Raw genomic sequence first — 18774 nt, 5'->3', positions numbered from 1 at the left:
TGCTTCATAGGTGTGCTTGCCAAGTAAGTGATTAGATCTGTGACCATGCATTGAAATTAAAACAATTGTAGCCAAGCCATTCAAAAACACACAATTTCACTCAAATTTATTGGGTGTCAAACCTTTTGTTGCCCCATCTGGTCATTGACACAGTGCGAATGGAACTTTTTCAGTTTGGCAGCACTTTTTGAAATGTTAAAATTTAGAGTGAAAATTTTCAAAATTTGGTGTATCGATGTAATTTTTCATGCTGAATCTCAAGAGAGAATTCACTCGTTCCAGAAAAAGGTTTTTAAAAAATTAGAGGTTTAAAGTTTGATCATTTTTACCCAGCCAGAAAACAGGATTTGGAAAATGACACCCCAAAAAACGTGTAAACACATGCTTTTGTAGTTTTAAGCATTCAATATGCATTTAATGAGGGAAGAAAAAGAGTAAACAGCAAATTCTGTAGTTTTAAGAGCAGAAAAGACACTAAACAAATGAAATATTTCAAACACGTTTTTTGTTTCTTGTAAACGTGTTTGATGTCAACACTTTGATTGTTACTATGGAAACAGGCACCTATATGTCGGTGACTTTTGATTGGCTAAAATAACTCAAAATTAACAAACTTTAAAAGCTGTTAACTCTTTATTGATTCATGGCAAAAATGAATTTCATGTCAATAATGAGTGTACAAATCTACATCAGTACACCAAATTTGAAATCAATTGGGACAAAATTGAAGAAATTGAAAAGTGGCAGCCAAACATCCTTTGAATGCAAATGGAACTGTATCAGTCACCAGGTGGCAGTTGGTGTGACAAAATATCTTGACACCAAAGAAACTTTTAAGGGAAATCAACGGTCTTTGTGTATTTTTTGAACAGCTAATATGTCTTCTATGTTGTAAATATTTTCCTTATTTTTACCTTAGAATGAAAAAAATAACCAAAGAGATAATCTCACCTTTCTGGGTGTTCTTGTTCAATCAAATTTCTGCTTCTCTCACCCAACTGGCGGACAACATCTGCATAGTCCTCAACAGCGGATTCGAGATTCTGGTGTTTCTTAAGCATATTCTGTGCACCAATTTCATCTTTGGCCCGTTCCTCACCCATCATGTAAAGTTCTTGTTCACTCATCCAAGATTCTGCCTCAGAAGTATCTTGATAGTACTAAAAAAAGACAACAGAGGCTTCCAATAATACACAAATTATTTGAAAAAGCAGTTTTTTTTTTTTTTAAATTAAGAGAAAAAAAAAAACCCTTTTGCCTGTCCAAAGCATTTTCATAAGTTTCGTCTCAAACGCAGAAGCTTGTTTTCAAAAATTTTAGTTAGCCCTTGTTTGATATGTTCAAAGGAAAATAAAACTTTCCTTTCTAGAGTCCCGAGTTACTTTGTCAGTTGGAAAAGTTAGAAAAGCATATCATATATGATGCATGGTTACCAGGGAAATAGGTCCTGCATGTCACATTGCCAGTACTGCCTGACTGGCCCCCGTGCCATGGCACGTAAAAGGGCACCATTCGAGTGTGATCGTTACCAATGTCGCCTTACTGGCACCTGTGCCGGTGGCATAGCAAAAAAGATTCGAGCGAGGTTGTTGCCAGTACCGCCTGACTGGCCCCTGTGCTGGTGGCACGTAAAAAGCACCCACTACACGCTAGGAGTGGTTGGCGTTAGGAAGGGCATCCAGCTGTAGAAAATCTGCCAGATCAGATTGGAGTCTGGTTCGCCAGTCCTCAGTCAAAATAGTCCAACCCATGCTAGCATGGAAAGCGGACATTAAACGATGATGATGATGCTCCGGTCAGGCAAAGGGCTCAAAAAAATTCTTAAAAAATATAAAAAATTAAAAGCAAAAAGCAGCAAATCACATTTTAATAAAATGTTACCAATGGTTCTCCCATACCTGTTGGGCAATATCTGAGAGCTGTAGGCGAGCTTTCCTTGCGTCCACAGCATCCTTTAGAGTTTTCCACTTAGTGCTAAGGTCATCAATGTGTTGTTGGAATTCGTCAGCTTGTGGATGTTGTTCATTAACCAATTCTTGGCCAACAGCAATAACAGAATCAATACGGGGTTCGTGGTTTTCAATTTCTGTTTGCAATGACTAAAGTAATGGAAACAAAATGGAAAATGCATATAAAATATGTAATTGCACTGAATTGGGAAGAGAAGACCCTCACTATTCCAGATGACATTTTACAACTACTGTTAAATTTAGTCTACACTATTGGGTCCCATCAAAATTATTCTTTAAAACTGATTATCAGATAGACCAACTAGCAAATCATTATTATTTTCAAATTGTTGTCATTATTTTTATGTCCACCTTCCCATGTTTGTATGGGATGGATGGAGTTTACTGAGGTAGATTTTCTATGATCAGGTGTATTTCTTGTTGCAAAACCTCACAGGTTTCCTAGCAAAGTAAAATTTTCTCTCCATAGTCAGACACATTTTCATACAATATTGGATATTAATGACACTGCTTGTATAACAGTGGCACTCATTTACAACTTTCATGCAAGGTCAAGAGAAGTAGAGACACACACACAATGGGCTACTTTATATTCCCATCAGCCAAATCCATTTACAAGGCTTTGATCTGCCCGGGGCAGTGGGACTGAACCCAAAGCTATGTTTTGAGAAGCAAACTTCTTAACCACACAGCCTTGCCTGTGTCCTTAATACACAACATAATAAACACACTTCTTCACAATATCTGCAAATCTAATGCACAGAGAAACACAAGAGAATGAATGAGAAGAAAGTATTAAAATAATTTCTTTTTAAGTACAATTTTTAAAATAAGGTTCCTAACAACCAAATATAATAATGGGCGTATTTATCCATGTACAAGTTGCACCTCAAATTTTGTGTTAAATCTTGGTACGTGATTTTTTTCCCTTCATTGTTTAAGCTTTCCCATGTAGAAATCACAACCCAGTTTTTTCAGCTAAAATCAAGTATAAAATATTGTGACTTTACAAGCTAATTTGGTTATTTGGCAAAAACTTTCCCCACTTCTGCTATAAAGTGAAAGCAGCTCTCAGTTAACACATTTTGAACCATGCTTTTAGTTTTAGGAAAGTTTTAATCGAGGAGAGATCCTTGTCTTGGAAGCTCATGGGTGATGGTGCCAAGTATAAAGCAACAGTTCTAGTACCAGGGTTAAAGTAACAATGCTGGTGCCAAGTAAAAAGCAGCCAGTACACTTTGTAAAGTGGTTGGTGTTACGAAGAAGGGCATCCAGCCATAGAAACCCTGCCAAAACAGACAACCGGAGCCTGGTGCCGCTGGTCAAACTATCATGAGAAACAGACATTAAATGGTGGTGATGAACTACTTACGTGTGTTTTCTTCATTAGTAACTGAACACTAAGAAGGCTGTTGCCATAGTTGCCAGAGGTTGCCAGGGGCATCTTTTCTTCAACCCACATTTTTTCATCTTCAATATCACGCTGAAACTGATGAATTCGTTTGACTCTCTCAAGTTGAGATCGTCGTACTAACAAAGGCGCCTGAATTTTCATGAACCTGCAACATAAAACAATCCAAGTAAATTACTATTGAATACATGATGATGATGATGTGTGTTTATTTATGAATTACTAATTAGCATTCTGATAACAGAATTTTTCAAAAGTTACAAAAAAACTGATGGCTTACCGCTCAGCAACCGCCACTTTGCGAGCTTCTATTTCAGCCTCCTTATTAGGATCCATAGTTTTCAGGTAATTAGCTTGTTTATCAAGCTCTTGCACTTGGTTCTCTTTACACTTCATCTGGCTTTCCAATTGCTATTTAACAGAAACACAAATTAAAGATATGAATAAGCAAGAAGAAAAAAAAAAGAAAAGAATTTCTAATTGAACATATTAATTAACATGATTAAATTAAACAATACTTACATTTTGCCTCTGCATTTGAATATTGACAGTGGTTAAATCTCTACCAAATTCTTCAGTAACAACTTGGGATTCCAGCTGTTGAATCCAACCATCAATGTCATCACAGCTCTGTTCATAGAGGACCGAGCGATTGGCATCAAACAACCGCTCACCCTTGTCCTTCGTGGTGTTCTCGAGCTCTTCCCATTGATTGCTGAGACCCTCAAGAACGGGACCAACCTGCTCAGCAGCTTCGGGTTTATCTTTCAACAAACCTTCACCAGCCTAAAAGAGAAAACATTTTAGTTTTTTAATAATTGGAAACCCGTTTTTCTAATGGGGAAAATATTCAATTAAGTCACTGATCTATAAACCCCACATATTTAACAGACATCTTTCAAGTCTTCACAGCCCATCTTGTTTACCCTCAGCACTAAAAGCTTTTACCTCAACTATTGTCTATAATTTTATAATCATTTCTCTTACACACAAAACACGAACTTTTTCTTTTTTATGTTGTATATTTCCTAGAACTTTGGTTTGAAAGTTTCAAAATGAAGAGGGGGGAAAAAAAAGTGCTGTGCAGTGGAACTGAACCCAAGACCATATGTTTAGGAAGCAAACTTCTCAACCACACAGCCATGTCTGCACCTATCAAATTAATTAGGGTTTATATGACAAAATTGCACTTTAATTGGACAAGATAGAGAAGAAACAAAAAAAAAGGAAAAAAGAAAAAAATGTACCTCACGAAGTTTCAAAAGACGATCTTTATTAGCTGCAATTTCAGATTCAAATGCTTGATGTCGCATATATTTGCTGTGCAGGTTTTTAGCATCACGATAAGTCTCATCTTGAGCAGCTGACATTTTATCTTGAAGCCAGTCTCGTAACTAAAAAGAAAATAAAGTATTTTGTATATTAAAACTCTCCCAAACGATACGAGGGAAAATACGAAATTCAAAGGAAAAATATTAAATAATATTTACTTCTTCACAGTCTTGGAAGAACTGTTGTAGCATTCTCTGGTCTTTAAGGCGTTCCAGTTGTTCATATGCACGCTGCCTGTTTGCATTACGCCTGTAAATGGCAAGAAGATTTTTTGTCTTTAAATTACAGGAAGGTGGTTTGTGGTTTCAATGCTTTTCATAAACAGATCTGCTCGAAAAAAGCTGACCTGGGGCTAAACAACAACAGTATACATTTAAATCAATGAACACACAAATATGGCTGTGTGGGGTTTTGGATCCCAGGTGCAGGACCTTGGGTAAGCATCTTTTAATAAAACCCTGAACTGAAATTGCTGGAAATAGTAATTGGAGAAAGCTGACTGACTTCATCATCATCGTTTAACGTCTGCTTTCCATGCTAGCATGGGTTGGACGATTTGACTGAGGACTGGCGAACCAGACTCCAATCTGATCTGGTAGAGTTTCTACAGCCGGATGCCCTTCCTAATGCCAACCACTCCGAGAATGTAGTGGGTGCTTTTAAAGTGCCAGTCCCCCAACATCGTTTGACAACCGATGCTGGTGTGTTTACGTCCCCATAACTTAGCGGTTCGGCAAAAGAAACCGATAGAATATGTACTAGGCTTACAAACAATAAGTCCTGGGGTCGATTTGCTTGACTAAATGCGGTGCTCCAGCATGGCCACAATCAAATGACTGAAACAAGCAAAGGACTAAAAGACTAACTCAAAAAGTCATTTATTGCAGGTCAGCTTAAGCAGGACTAACCTGGGTCTAAATAACAACTGTAAATACCTATTTCTTTACTACCCATGAGGGGCTAAACCCAGAGAGGACAAACAAGGACAGACAAGCGGATTAAGTCGATTATATCGACCCCAGTGCGTAACTGGTACTTCTTTAATCGACCCCGAAGGGATGAAAGGCAAAGTTGACCATGGCGGAATTTGAACTCAGAACATAGCGACAGACGAAATACCGCTAAGTATTTCGCCTGACGTACTAACGATTCTGCCAGCTCGCCGCCTTAACAACTGTAAATACCATATTCGATCACATAAAGTGCATGATCTTTCCATAAGGGAAGCTGGGGGGAGAGAGAGCAAGAGAAATTCCCTTGGGCCTCCCATAACCTAATTTCGACCAATGCTGACTACTCATGTGGTCTGCAGAATTTTGCAATTTCACCTCACAGATGTTGTCCTTACCTTTCGTTGATGTTTTCTGCTTTTTTGCTGATTTTGTCAGCAGCATGGTTGTTGTCTTCGATGAGTCTTTGTCCAAATTGCAAGACGTTGTTAATTTTCTCATCATTTGCATCCATTGTGGTGATAAATGCTTCATGTTTTTTAATGATATTTTCAGCAGCTTCCAACGAGTTCTGAAGGAAAAAAGTTGGTTATAATAAGTAAGGAAAAACGAAAAAAAAAAAAGCATAAAAAAAAAAAACATTAGCCAACACTAACAAGTCAAACAGATTAAACTAGTATTTATCAACATCTTAATTACTATTATTATTAGTAGTAGCAGTAGTATTTAGAACAATTGTAATTGCAGTATACAACATTAAAACTGGTTCTGGAACAGTTTTAATAATACTTATTGTTAATTTAATAACATGAATTTTCTAACAAATTTTTTTTCTTTTTTTAAATAAAATATGTAAATGTATGCCATATAAGAACCAAAATATTGATAAAAGTAAATTTTAACAGCTCATGGGAATGAGGTGTTAAAATTCATTTTTAATTTCATCCAGATTTAAGGAAATAATTAACCATGTTTAGAAGCAAGGCAGTTTGAACTGGGTTTTAACCAGCAGCAGTATTAATTAGCCGCCAGCCGAAGGAGAAAATTGGCAACTTGATCTGCTTGGATTTTTTTTTTAATCTTAAAAACAGATGTTAACATTTAAGTGGTGACAGGAATTTTAAATGAAAAAGCTATGGCTCTATATTAGACAAATAGACTTGACATATTTTTCTTTTCTTTTACTTGTAAGCACCAAAAGAAATTCTTACAAGAGGTAAGAATTGTAGTTCAGTTATGTGCACATAGGATATCATTATTGTCTAAGATTAAAGATATTTTAATTGAATTAATATTAAAAGAAATAGAGATCTAAGAACATGTAGGAATCAAGTACAATATAAAAACATGTTTTAATAAAAACCATCAAACATCAATAAAGCTGTCAGAAAGAAAGATTCCCACCCCCTTCATGCAAATAGAGTTTATTTCCTGAAGAATGTTACTACCACTAGAAAAGGAGGGGGGAAAAAATGAGAAAAAAAATGTTTAACTATTCAATCATTTAAAAATCAAATTATTAATGTCTGTTACAAGAAGCTAATTTAAAAATCAAAGAAACTTTAATTCTTAAAAAAAAGTCACAATGAGGTGAAAATTAATCTCCTTTTCACAGTTGCCTCCGAAACCATTCTTAATTAGTGCCGTTACCACTAATAATCCAAATTATACATTATATAAAATATTGAGATGCTAATAAAGCAAATGACCAAAAATCTAAAACATAACCAGTGAAACTAGAATGAAGTACCCTGGAGGTAAATAGGACTCCTGTCAGAGACAATAAGAACCAATTTGCTATTTTAAGAGTATTAGCAACTCCTTAGCAATTTAACCAGGACTTTTCAAGTCATCAAGCTGGAAATGAGTTCCTTCAGCAACAGTTTTGCAAAGATTTGAAATAAAAATTTTGACTTGAATCATCGTATTTTATAATCAAACAATTGGATTATATAATAAAGATCATTCTAATCTTGTGCTAAGCAATCAAGTCACTGGAAAGTGGTTTCTATACAATACTCCACAAAGTCATTAAAAAACCAAGCAGTGATTGAAGTATAGAATAGTTCTAATCATAAATGTGAAAATACTGACTAAATCTTTCTCGACAGCATAATTAACCAAATGGACAAGATTAAGTGTCATTATACAGGATTAGTGAGGTATAGAAAGGAGGTTATATGAAAGCTAGAGAGTAGCAAATTCATCTAAAATACGTAACTACAAAAAGACAATTTCATTCTCTCTCATGCATGAAGTTTATTTCAAAATAATAATGGCAATCCTTTTGCCAAAATCCTCAGATTATTTACATATGAGGCACAAAAAAAAAAAAAAAAAAAAAGGATCTTTTCTTCCCCTTTAATGATTAATTATTTCAATAAACTATTGGAAAGAATAACTTTTAAAATTACACACAAGCAATTATGACCCTCCCAATTACCTTTCCGGAACAGCAACACAAAAAAAAAAAAAAAAAGGAAAAAAAAAAAAAACAAGTCCACACCCATCACACAGTACAAGTTTGCTGAAAAGCACAACAACAATGTTCAATAAAAAAAAAAAAAGAAAAACAATATTGAGCTAACAGAGAACAAATTGAAACAGTTTTTTTAATGCTAGGCACAGATTACAACACACTGCAGAAATATATGTGCCAGGAATATAGAGATGAGGACAGGACATGCCATAGAAGATGGCAGGAGCTTGAGAAGACTTGAGAAACCAGAAATTAATATAACGTTTGTTTTAAATGCATACAATTTACACACAAAGTTTAGCTGTAATAATTACTGATAGCAACAGAACGAAGATATTGTCAGTGAAGAATAGTTTTATAGCAATTAATAGAGAGAAGTTGGCAAGAAGATGAACAAGATAATTCTCCTTTCATCCAAGCAGAACACTTTTAGGAAGAACAAATTATAAAGTTAGTGAATACACTTGTAACATTAGTATTCAAAGTTTAATGAGAGAAACTGAACTGGAAGAACCGTAACACAACCACCAGTTATAAAGTCTATACATGTAGGAGGTATGAGAAACAAATTTAGTTTGAAGAGTAACCGAAGCAATTAAAGAGTTTTAGAGAAAGAGGAAATTGGAGCAGAAAAAAGAAAGAAAGAAAAGAATGAAGAACAATTGTTTCAATAACAAAATTTAAGAAACACAAACTGAATGTTTTTTGTTTGTTTTTTTTTTCTCTCTCTTTTAGACCCAAAAGGAATTTAAAACAATTTTTGTTAGTTTTTATCCATCAATTAATTTCTCTTAGCATAATAGAATTGGCAGGACATTTATTAGTCACAGGAACAATAAGACAAGTTAATTCTGCTAAACTTGATTTCACAACTTAGATCTAGAACTTGTGAAACAATGATTTAGAGGGGGTGGGGGGAAATAAAGGTTAGAGATTAAAGCAAAAACTGAACATATAAACAACATTTTGTATTCTTTTGTAAATTATTATAATTAATACCAGATCCTTATCTGTTTTAAATCTATAATTAATAGTTAATAATTTTCTTAAACTTTAAGACTATTTAGTGACATATGATCCAACACCAAAATTCTGTTAATACTGACATGAGTAAAAGAGAACAAAAAATCCCACTGAAAGAATGGTATTAAGTAATTCCAACAACACACCAATTCACACTTATAGAGCAAAATGCCAAGGAATATGAAAATGAGTGAATCAAAGTTAGAACACTTCAAGAAAGAAGTACTGAAGTAGAATGGTTTAGAAACGAAGAAAAATTAATAATATTGGTCTAGATTTTAGCAAAATTGCATATTTATCTGAATAGGTTGAAGACAATATACTCAATGTGCATAAGAAAAATCTGAAAGAGATAGAAGAGGAAAAAAAAAAAATGAAGAACTGTGAGCAGATATCAACACACTCAGTATATATATATATATATGTATATATATATAATATATAATATATATAAACACACTCAGTATATATAATATATAAAACTAAAGAGAAAAAAAAATAAAATAAAAATTTAGAACAACAAAACAATGAACATTTGACATCTCAACAATGACAACATGTTATTGAGCCATTCCTAGTCTGGTGCCATTGCTTTTACTGCAAACTAGAAAGCTTGGGAAAATATGCTAAACTGTTGTTTTGCTTTTTAATATCAAGTGGTCTGAGGAATTTGGATGCAATGAAAATTGCTGCTTGGAATTTTTAATTTAAATATATGAAGCATAGCTACAGAGATAGCACTAGTTTATGATTTCTATGATCCTAATTTCTGGACAGATTCTTACAAAGGAGATGGGTACATTTAAAAATTTTAAAAATAGGGTTTTCCCCCATTTTTGTGAATAAAATTTTAAATATTATAAAATCATTCTCTTTTCAATCCCAAACTAAAAGTATTGGATTGAAAAAAGAATGATTTTATAATATTTTATGGTTATATTTTTTTAGTTTAGTAATGAAATATATCTGAACAAATATATTATATATAAAAATAACAAAAACTAATTTTCATTTACTGATATGGACAGAGGGTTACTTAATTGTCCAATGCTTCTTCTATGGGGCTTATTAATTAACACTAATAATTCAAAAATTACATTAGATATTTCTGCTAAATGAATTATTTGGTGTCGTTTTATAGTGTCAACAGAAAACTGGTTTAAATTTAAAGACTATTTTCCAAAATAAAGCAAGCAGCATAACTTCTTTTTTTTATGACCATAACACATTTAAAAATATATTTTTATGAAGAAATAAAGCCAAACCATTAGTTTTTTTAATGTTTTTGAGAGCTACAACCATTTTTTTTTAATTAATGAAATTTAAAATTCTAGTTTTACATTGTATTTAACAGATTAAGTTTTACCTAAATATTCTGGAAATAAAGCAAATTGATAGATTCCGTAAATTATTCAGTAATTTTCTATAGAAGGAAAAACAATGGCAAGCCAACTGAATGGTATTTTTTTTTTGTGTGGCACCAAGCTAAGTTAGCATGCTATCTACATCCATTAACACAGCAGCAGCAGACACCAAGTTACCTGCTTGTCAAGTCCAATGGCACTCTGTGTAACAAAAGACACTAGTTATACACTGACTTACTGCAGAGACAGCAAATAAAGTGGTAGCACCAAGTAGGACTTACTAAACAAGCAATAAAACAGTTTGAAAACCTTAAATATATCATACTGGCTAATATAATTTTAGAAATAACATTTTAATTCTATTACTTGTGCAGGGCTGAGATAAGGTCTTAAAATTGGAACGAGGATGATTCGTAATTTGAATCAGAGCTCCAACGACAATGCAATCATTTGTTTTAAAATATCAGAAAAGATAAAAGCATATATATATATGTATGTATGTATATGTCCTACAAATTATACAGGTGGGCAAAGAAAATATTGATACACAAATGGACACATAAATATTTAGTCTATAAATCAACATCTTATAAAACTATCAACAATTTAATAGATATTTTAAAATGTTAATACATAATTAAGTCAGATTGTTCTGTGTAGTGACAATACTGTTGGACAATGTCATGGTTAAATGGATACAACATACATAGAGACAATGGTATGTGACTGTCCCAGTACAAATCATGAAGAATTTTGGTGAACCAGCCATCTTTGTATTGGCAATGTGACCAACAGAACAGTAGTGTTTCGTTACATGGAATCACTATATTCTCAGATTTGTAGAACTGAGAATTCATATAAACTATAATAAAACTTTCAAGATAACCTGTGCTGTTTTTAAGTTATCGAGATATTTTGTTTAAAGTTTTTAACATAAGGCACAAGGTCACAACTCTCCACTAGCGGGAGACAGTAGAGACATGTTATTAAATACCACAAAGCATTTAGTTCAGTGCTCTACTGGTTCCATCACATTTTGTCTTTAATAAGATAAAGAAAAAATTCTTTAAAAATGAAAACAAAAATCTGTTCATAATGTCTAAAGCTGTTTAATGAAAGCATTAAAGTGTAATCATTTTAGCCAGTGTGAAAATAAAACTAGGATATAAACAAAAACAAAAATATATGGTAGAAAAATTGTCATAATCTTTCATGTACATAAAAACAAAATTGAACAAGAGTTGTGCAATTTTCAATAGAGTAAAAGAAAAAAGAAAAAGGAAAAAAAAACTACACTAGTTCAAGTGATATTCAACAGCAGTGTGAGCACAGTAAACTAAAATATAATTAAGGTTACACACAGCAAATTACTTTTAGAATTCTCAGCATGGAATTTTCATTAGTTTTATGTTGACGAGATGGAAATGGTACAAATCAGTTTGAAACAATGTACTCACATTTCAATTTAGGCTCTTGAAGATATTATTAGAATATTATTACTATTGACTGCTTCTAACGCCACTAGTTTGTAGACGGCAATAGGAGAAGAACAGGACAGAATATAAAATACCTAGGGACAGCTTGAGGTAACTAAACTGAAATTACAGTAGGTCATTTTACTAATAAATACATGATATTATCCCACAACCACTTGCAGCAATCCACCCACCCCAAAACCTACATACAATATAATCTAAAAACTTATTTCATAATTTATTTTTTGTAGAATATATTAATATTTTAATGCGATAATTCTCGTAGAGCTACAAATGTATGAAGAATTATTTGGGTTGCTTCTAACATATTTCTGAACCTAAACATTTAAAGTCCATAAAGGAGTCTTTTGAAATCACTTGCTGAAAGAGTTGAACAATCTAACTGTGTCACCCACCCCCCACTTCAGGCATTCGAGTAAAAACAAAAATAGAAAAAGAAAAGAAAAACAAATAAATACAGACACTAAGTAAACAAGTTCAACTACCAATCTGCATTATAGACTTGTATTCCAGACATTTACTACCATAGACTGGTGACTGCACAATTAATAATTAATAATGTGTCTATAAACACGATGTATCTATCCATTTGTTATTCGTTTCGCAGCCAACATTTTAAAATTTAAGTTTTTGAATCTATTTTGTATATCTTAATCGTATGCCTTCAACAAAATCAAAATTGATGTCAATTAAGAAATTGGGTGCCTTTTCTCTTTTTTTTCAAGAACACAAATTGTCATCGAGTTTCCAAATCCAATTCCATAAAAATGTAAATTCCATCGGTTGCCATACACACACACACATACAGCCCGATACACAATGAGAGAAACTATAATAGCTGTGGACACAATGGGAGGAACTATGTGTGTAAAAAGTAAAAAAAGAGAAATAGAAACCATTTAGAATTAAAGGTAAGAATAATACTTACAGGTACTTCTTCTTTTGATAGGAAGTTCTCTTGTTGGTTGAGGAGTACCTCAGCTTGTTTGGCATCCCTGAGGAACATCTATCATTAAAAAAACAAAAAAAGGTGTGCAATCGGTTAAAAAAACAAAATCCAGTGAGATGAAATAAATCTATAAAAATTGTAACTCATACAGGTAAAAATACCTTAAATTCCTTGCCAATCTTGCTTTTTCTTTGACGCCCCATAATGAATACAGAATACTTAACCAGAATACATGCTATGAATAAAACAAGTGATGGAATGAAACGCTTATCAAAGACTCCAAGACTTGGTAATGAAAACGAGGCTGTAATAATTACAAAACATGTAAGACTTCAGGCAAGGGTTATTAAAGAACAGCTGGCTACCAAATTGGCAGCGATTGATGCTTAAAGCAGAATGCTAAAGTTTTTTTTTTGTGAAGTGCATTCCTTAGAATTCTTAACTATCAAATGAAGAAACACAACTAATTTAAATAGAAAATTACTCATGAGTAATGATATATAAACCAATAATGTAACAGTTAATTATGATTGTTAATGATAAAGAGAGAGCACAATAATTGCTTTACTACTGCTGAATGGGAGCAGAATAATAAAAATGGCAATGGAAGGAACAGGGTCAATTATCAAGAGGAATTTAAAATACCCACTTTTTTATTTATTTCAGATTATAATTTTTTTGGACTTTTGACCTTTCTTTAAAGATAAACACCCATTTGTTGGATTAACGTTCATTTATCCATTTCTAGTATAGGATGGGTGGGGAAATATCCGAGACAGGATCTTATGGCAATTTGCTCTTTCTATTGCAAATTGTTACAGGTTTTTCAAGCAAGGGATTTTTTAATTCCACACCTTTGAAAGAAAGCATAGAGTAACTAGTCCTAAAGCGATAGGTGCAGCGACAAGTGAAGCTGTGGGATGTGACCATTCATGCAAATTTACACATGAGCACAAGAGGCTTCTTACGGTTTCCATCTACCAAATTCACTTGTAAGCTCACACAGCAATACCTACTACCATACAGAGTAGCTTTAGTATTAATTACTTTTTCAATGATCAAACCACAAATTTACTAGAATGAAGTTTACAGATTTTCAAGCCAGTTCTTCAATTAAATGGGTCTTATACTTTTCTTAAATGTGAACGAATCATCCACCAAGTTTACCATAGGTACAAAAGTAAGATGAACAGTAAACTAAATACAATATAATACTTAATACCACACTATAACAATATGCAGTGTACTATCAGCAATAAATATGGCTTACTAATCACACAGTATTTGCTTCTCGTATCACAATTATGTGAACTATAATGTTTCTTTTAAAAATATCACAACTGGATGATTCTACAGAACAATACGGTTGGTTTCTTACCTAAAGGGCATAAAACTATTGAAGCCCGTTTCCTTATCAGTTCAAGCCATAAAAATTCAGACTTTCATATTGGGGGGGGGGGGACGCATGTGGTTCATCAGAGTTACTGTATTTGATGAAAGAAAAGGAACACAGGCTTGTTTGATGCACCCCAATTGCAGGAGTGCATATTCAAAGAAAAAGGTTTAAAGTGCATTAAAGCTGATGGGAAGTCTAGTTTTGCACATAGGACCAAGGATGGTTTTTTTTTTTTTTGCAACAATTATTTTGGAGAGAAGAGAATTGCCATCAAATAAAATGGTTTTTACAGCTTTGGATATTGATTTAATGGAACTTCTACAAATGCAATGCAATACTTAAGGCTCCCCTGTCATGTTTATCTCCATTTGAAATCGAGATAAGCATGATAAGGTAGGCCCTCTTTGATGAGTTTTTGTATTTGAGCATTAAAGAGTTCCTATTCAAATATTCCCTGTTCCTGAAGATCAATGAGATAAACAGAATTCTTACTTGCAAGTTGAGACTCTGAGAAAGAAGCTGCTGTCTATTCTCCCACATCTGTAACAATTCCTGCCAGCCGCCATCAAGTGCTTGAAGACGCTATAAAGAAAACAAAGTTAACAAAATTTAGTATTGACATTGAAGCAAAAACTTGTTTCTATATTAAGTAGAATAATTTGCTAAAATTCCTCACTGAATTTACCAATTTGCAATATATTTTGAAAGTATTCTTTATTTAACCTATTTAACAAAAACAATGCTTTTAGCAAGCTAATCAACTAATTGATTCTATGATTAAGCTTTAGTTTCATACCCACCAACAATATCTTCAAAGACACAAACATCACAATTTCCAACTCCTTCTTACTTAGTTAAAAAAGAAAAAAAAAATCTATGCCAATTAAGAATTTCTTACAAAACAAAGCAAAACCGAAGACGCACCTGTCGCAGAAACATATACTGGGGATCATCCTGGCCCTCAGTGACTTTATCACCAAACTCTTTCATCTTAGCATATTCTGGGGCATAAGCATCAATTTCATCTTTAAGCTGTTGGTGTTGATTTAATAATTTCTCAGCATCAGCCAGATTGTTGGGAATGTCTTCTGATGCCACAGTTGTCTGAGTACGAGATAACCATTGCTGGAAATGGTCGAGGTTACCAAGGAAGCGTTGCAATTCGCCGGCCTCACCAAGTTTTTCATCCCTATCTTTGAGCTGTTAAATAAACAATTTATAAAAATTTATAAACAATTTATATGATATTTTCTTAAATTAATATCCAAACATTTGAGTAAACCTCATTACATTTTTTTTTATTAATTTACCATAATAAATGTTAGAAGCATGTAAGTGGGGGGAGGAGGTTATTTGAATTCCATTTAAATGGAATCTGAATTTAGCAATAGCTTGAGGTAAAAATACTTTCTTTTTGGGATCTTGTAAAGAAAAATGTAACTTAGGCTCAAAATATATAATTACCATTTCTTTGAGATCCATCCATACATTGTTGATGTCATTGATCTTTTCACGAATAGCCTGGGCTTCTTCAGGTTTGGTTTCTTGTAGTCTATCTGCTTCCACTTGCAACGATTCAACCTGGAAGCATAAAGAAATTTAACATGAACAGCAACAGTTAAGAGAAAAAAACACACCATAAAATACACAAAACAAAAGACAAAAGATGGAAAACAAAGTGTCAAAGAGATAAGTTACCTTGGCTTGTATGGCAGCAAGGTCTCGTTCCATACCACTGAGCCGTCTCTGTAGTGTCATAACACCAGCTAAATCATTGCCAAGTTCTTCAGTTGATTCGATAATTTTCACCTTTTCGTTTATCCAGCCCTAGAATAATAAACAAAATAAAAATTCCATAATATATTTTGCAACTAAGTAGCACATTACATAGAAAAAAAATCAATCTTTTTCTTTAACAGAAAGTTCAAAGGTTTAATGGTTGCTTTTAAGAATGTCTGAGATATTGGTTTTTTGATAATGTCTTAGATTTAAAAAAAGAATTACATTTTAATCCAGCAAATGAAAGATGCAAAAAATAATCATAAAAATTGGTGGAGAGGGTCAAGTTACTTACAATCGTCTCATTGCATTCAATGTGGAAGTTCTGCAGCCCATGAGCTAAATGTATTTCTTCCCTCTTCTGGTCAACCAGCGACCTCAAGGTGTTCCATTCTTGGTTCAGCTGATTCTGTCGAGCAATGACATCAGCAGCATTAGGATGTTCAACTTGGAGCAACTGCCGAGCCAGCTGGTTCACCACTGCAACCTTGGATGCCGTAGAGTTCATTTCATGTTCGAAACTTTCAAAGCGATGTTTAACAATAGCAAGTTCTTCGATATCATCCGTAATAACAATTGTTGCAAGGAATTTCTCCTGTAAAATAAAATATAATCGTTATATTCCCTAGAATTAACTGCAACCAAAACTACAATATAAAATTAGTCACCAAGTCATTTCTTTTAAAAGTTAATTTAAAAATATGCTAAAAAAGAAAATATCTAATAATTGTAAGGGAAATAGATTTTCTGAATTACAACTAATAAAAATGTTAACCTAAATTTCTAAATTATATGACCACTTTGAATAAGGAAGCATCTTTTTGTAAACCATGAATTAAAGTCTCTTACTGGGTGAAAAAAAAGTACAGGATGCTACTGTTTAAATGAATATGGAATAGAATATCTTAGCAATTCTGTTCTAAAGATTCTGTGAAGGTCAACCTTATAAGGTCTAAATTAAAATATTTATCCCAAGTATTTCTCCTACCATATAAAACTATTACTGTCTTGCAATACTAAAGTGGTGCATCACAATTCCTAGATTCTCCTTGACAATTTATTACAAAAATGTAACTATATGTTAGGGATGTAACATATTTTCTCATTCAAGAGATATTTTTAAACAACATTTGAAATTAATAGCTCAGTAAAAAGAAGAACTTACCTTCTCATCAATCCAAGTCTGCACACCATCTGCTTCATTGAAAAGTTTATAGAGAGAGAGGGCATCAAGCAACCGTTGCTTGCGAAGTTTGGCAAGCTCCAATAGTTCTTGGTAACGGCGATCAATGCTACCTAATCGACTCTGTACGTCATCAGACTCTCGGTCCTGTTAATTAGAAGAGACAAAGTTGTAAAAGAAGAAAAAAAAACTTCAAAATACACATTTAACTGGTACAGGCTACTTCAAAAAGTCACACTTGAAATTTTTATTTTTAAAACTATTTTTAGAATTTTAATAAATTTTACAAACATAATTTTACATAATTATTATTTTATGTCACATTTCTATGCTAGAATGGGTTGGATGACTTTAGAAGTTCCAGATTTTGACAACGGAATCATATTCTAAGCCTCTATACTACAAAGGATCTACACATGGGTAGGCTTGTAGATGTAGAAGGGATAAGATGTAGAGAGTTATACATAAATACGAGGAAAACTGAACAAGTGATGTGAGAATTTAATTTCATTGATGACAACAGAATTAAGTTTTCCATTTCAATAAAATATCAAATTTCAGGTTTTTAAGGGATTGTGTTTGCATTTGCTGCATCGCATGATACCAACCCACCCTGATCATACCTTCAGAGTTTCAGTATATATAGTATGAACTGAGTGAGGTATATTAAATCCAGACACAGTTGGTGCTGTGGAACAAGCTGCCCAATATACTATACTGGTTGTGTTTCCCAATTCTGATTTATAATTATTCAAGACATGAACAGGAAAAGTGATGTAGTTTCTGGTATATTCTGGATACTTACTTGTTCTCCAAGGTTAGTTGCTTGCTCATGGAGACTTTCAATGACACTCTGGTAGTTTTTGAGCTCATCTGTAACATCCTGCAAACAAACGGTAACAATTAATTAGTATGAATTATATTGACAACATAGGTGTTTAGACGAAATAAATCAAAACTGAAATATCTATCATAAGAAGTGCAATGAACCAAGACCTTAATTAGGGTGTTTTAATTTGGGTTCCACTAATTACTCATTCTTTGATTCTCTATTGTAAGAGTAATTTCAATTTGCATTCACACTTCATTTAAAACTATTGACAGATGTTCTGTACTAAATCTTCCATTAGTTACCAAAAAATATAAGTTTAACTTGTAAGCTGTAGCACCAAATATATCTACGTAACATTAAATGATTAAGTAGAGAGGAAGAGAGAGATATAACGAGGAGGTTCAATTTTTACCTTGTGTTTCTTAAGCAGAGATTGTACGCTGGCCTCATCACGTCCGACATCTTCACTGGACACGATACGGAAAGTATCCAACATCCAGATGTCAATGTCATCAGCATCAGCAAAGAACTGAGTAGAGAAAGAGAAAGAAAAAGAGTTTTTAAAAATCTCCATTCTTCAGAGAACATTGAACATATAAACATCACAGTG

General features: G+C 33.2%; 1 protein-coding gene across 16 annotated transcripts in view; it reads right to left on the bottom strand.

Moving 5' to 3' along the window:
* The window catches only part of LOC115216977 (spectrin beta chain), a 169897-nt gene that overhangs the window by 20358 nt on the left and 130765 nt on the right, over positions 1-18774 (bottom strand). For 14 of the 16 annotated variants that reach the window (XR_005001216.1, XR_005001214.1, XR_005001213.1 and 11 more), the window contains exons 15-32: positions 18577-18693; positions 18138-18215; positions 17315-17479; positions 16445-16744; positions 16069-16197; positions 15835-15951; positions 15295-15570; positions 14863-14952; positions 12954-13031; positions 10707-10730; positions 6062-6234; positions 4872-4962; positions 4629-4775; positions 3904-4167; positions 3662-3792; positions 3343-3529; positions 1899-2099; positions 952-1160 (exon numbers count right to left, since the gene is read on the bottom strand). Coding sequence is in view for 2 of the 16 variants with exons in the window: in XM_036507319.1 (XP_036363212.1) it covers positions 952-1160; positions 1899-2099; positions 3343-3529; positions 3662-3792; positions 3904-4167; positions 4629-4775; positions 4872-4962; positions 6062-6234; positions 10707-10730; positions 12954-13031; positions 14863-14952; positions 15295-15570; positions 15835-15951; positions 16069-16197; positions 16445-16744; positions 17315-17479; positions 18138-18215; positions 18577-18693 (2777 nt within the window). In the remaining 14 variants the exon portion in view is untranslated. The remainder of the gene's footprint in view (positions 1-951; positions 1161-1898; positions 2100-3342; positions 3530-3661; positions 3793-3903; positions 4168-4628; positions 4776-4871; positions 4963-6061; positions 6235-10706; positions 10731-12953; positions 13032-14862; positions 14953-15294; positions 15571-15834; positions 15952-16068; positions 16198-16444; positions 16745-17314; positions 17480-18137; positions 18216-18576; positions 18694-18774) is intronic. The other 2 variants (XR_005001217.1, XR_005001218.1) reach the window with 2 other exon arrangements.

This window comes from Octopus sinensis, linkage group LG11, assembly GCF_006345805.1.
Source record: "Octopus sinensis linkage group LG11, ASM634580v1, whole genome shotgun sequence".
In the NCBI taxonomy this organism is placed as follows: domain Eukaryota; kingdom Metazoa; phylum Mollusca; class Cephalopoda; order Octopoda; family Octopodidae; genus Octopus; species Octopus sinensis.
The sequence above is the reverse complement of the archived record's forward strand: the minus strand, read 5'-3'. Positions and strand labels throughout refer to the sequence as shown.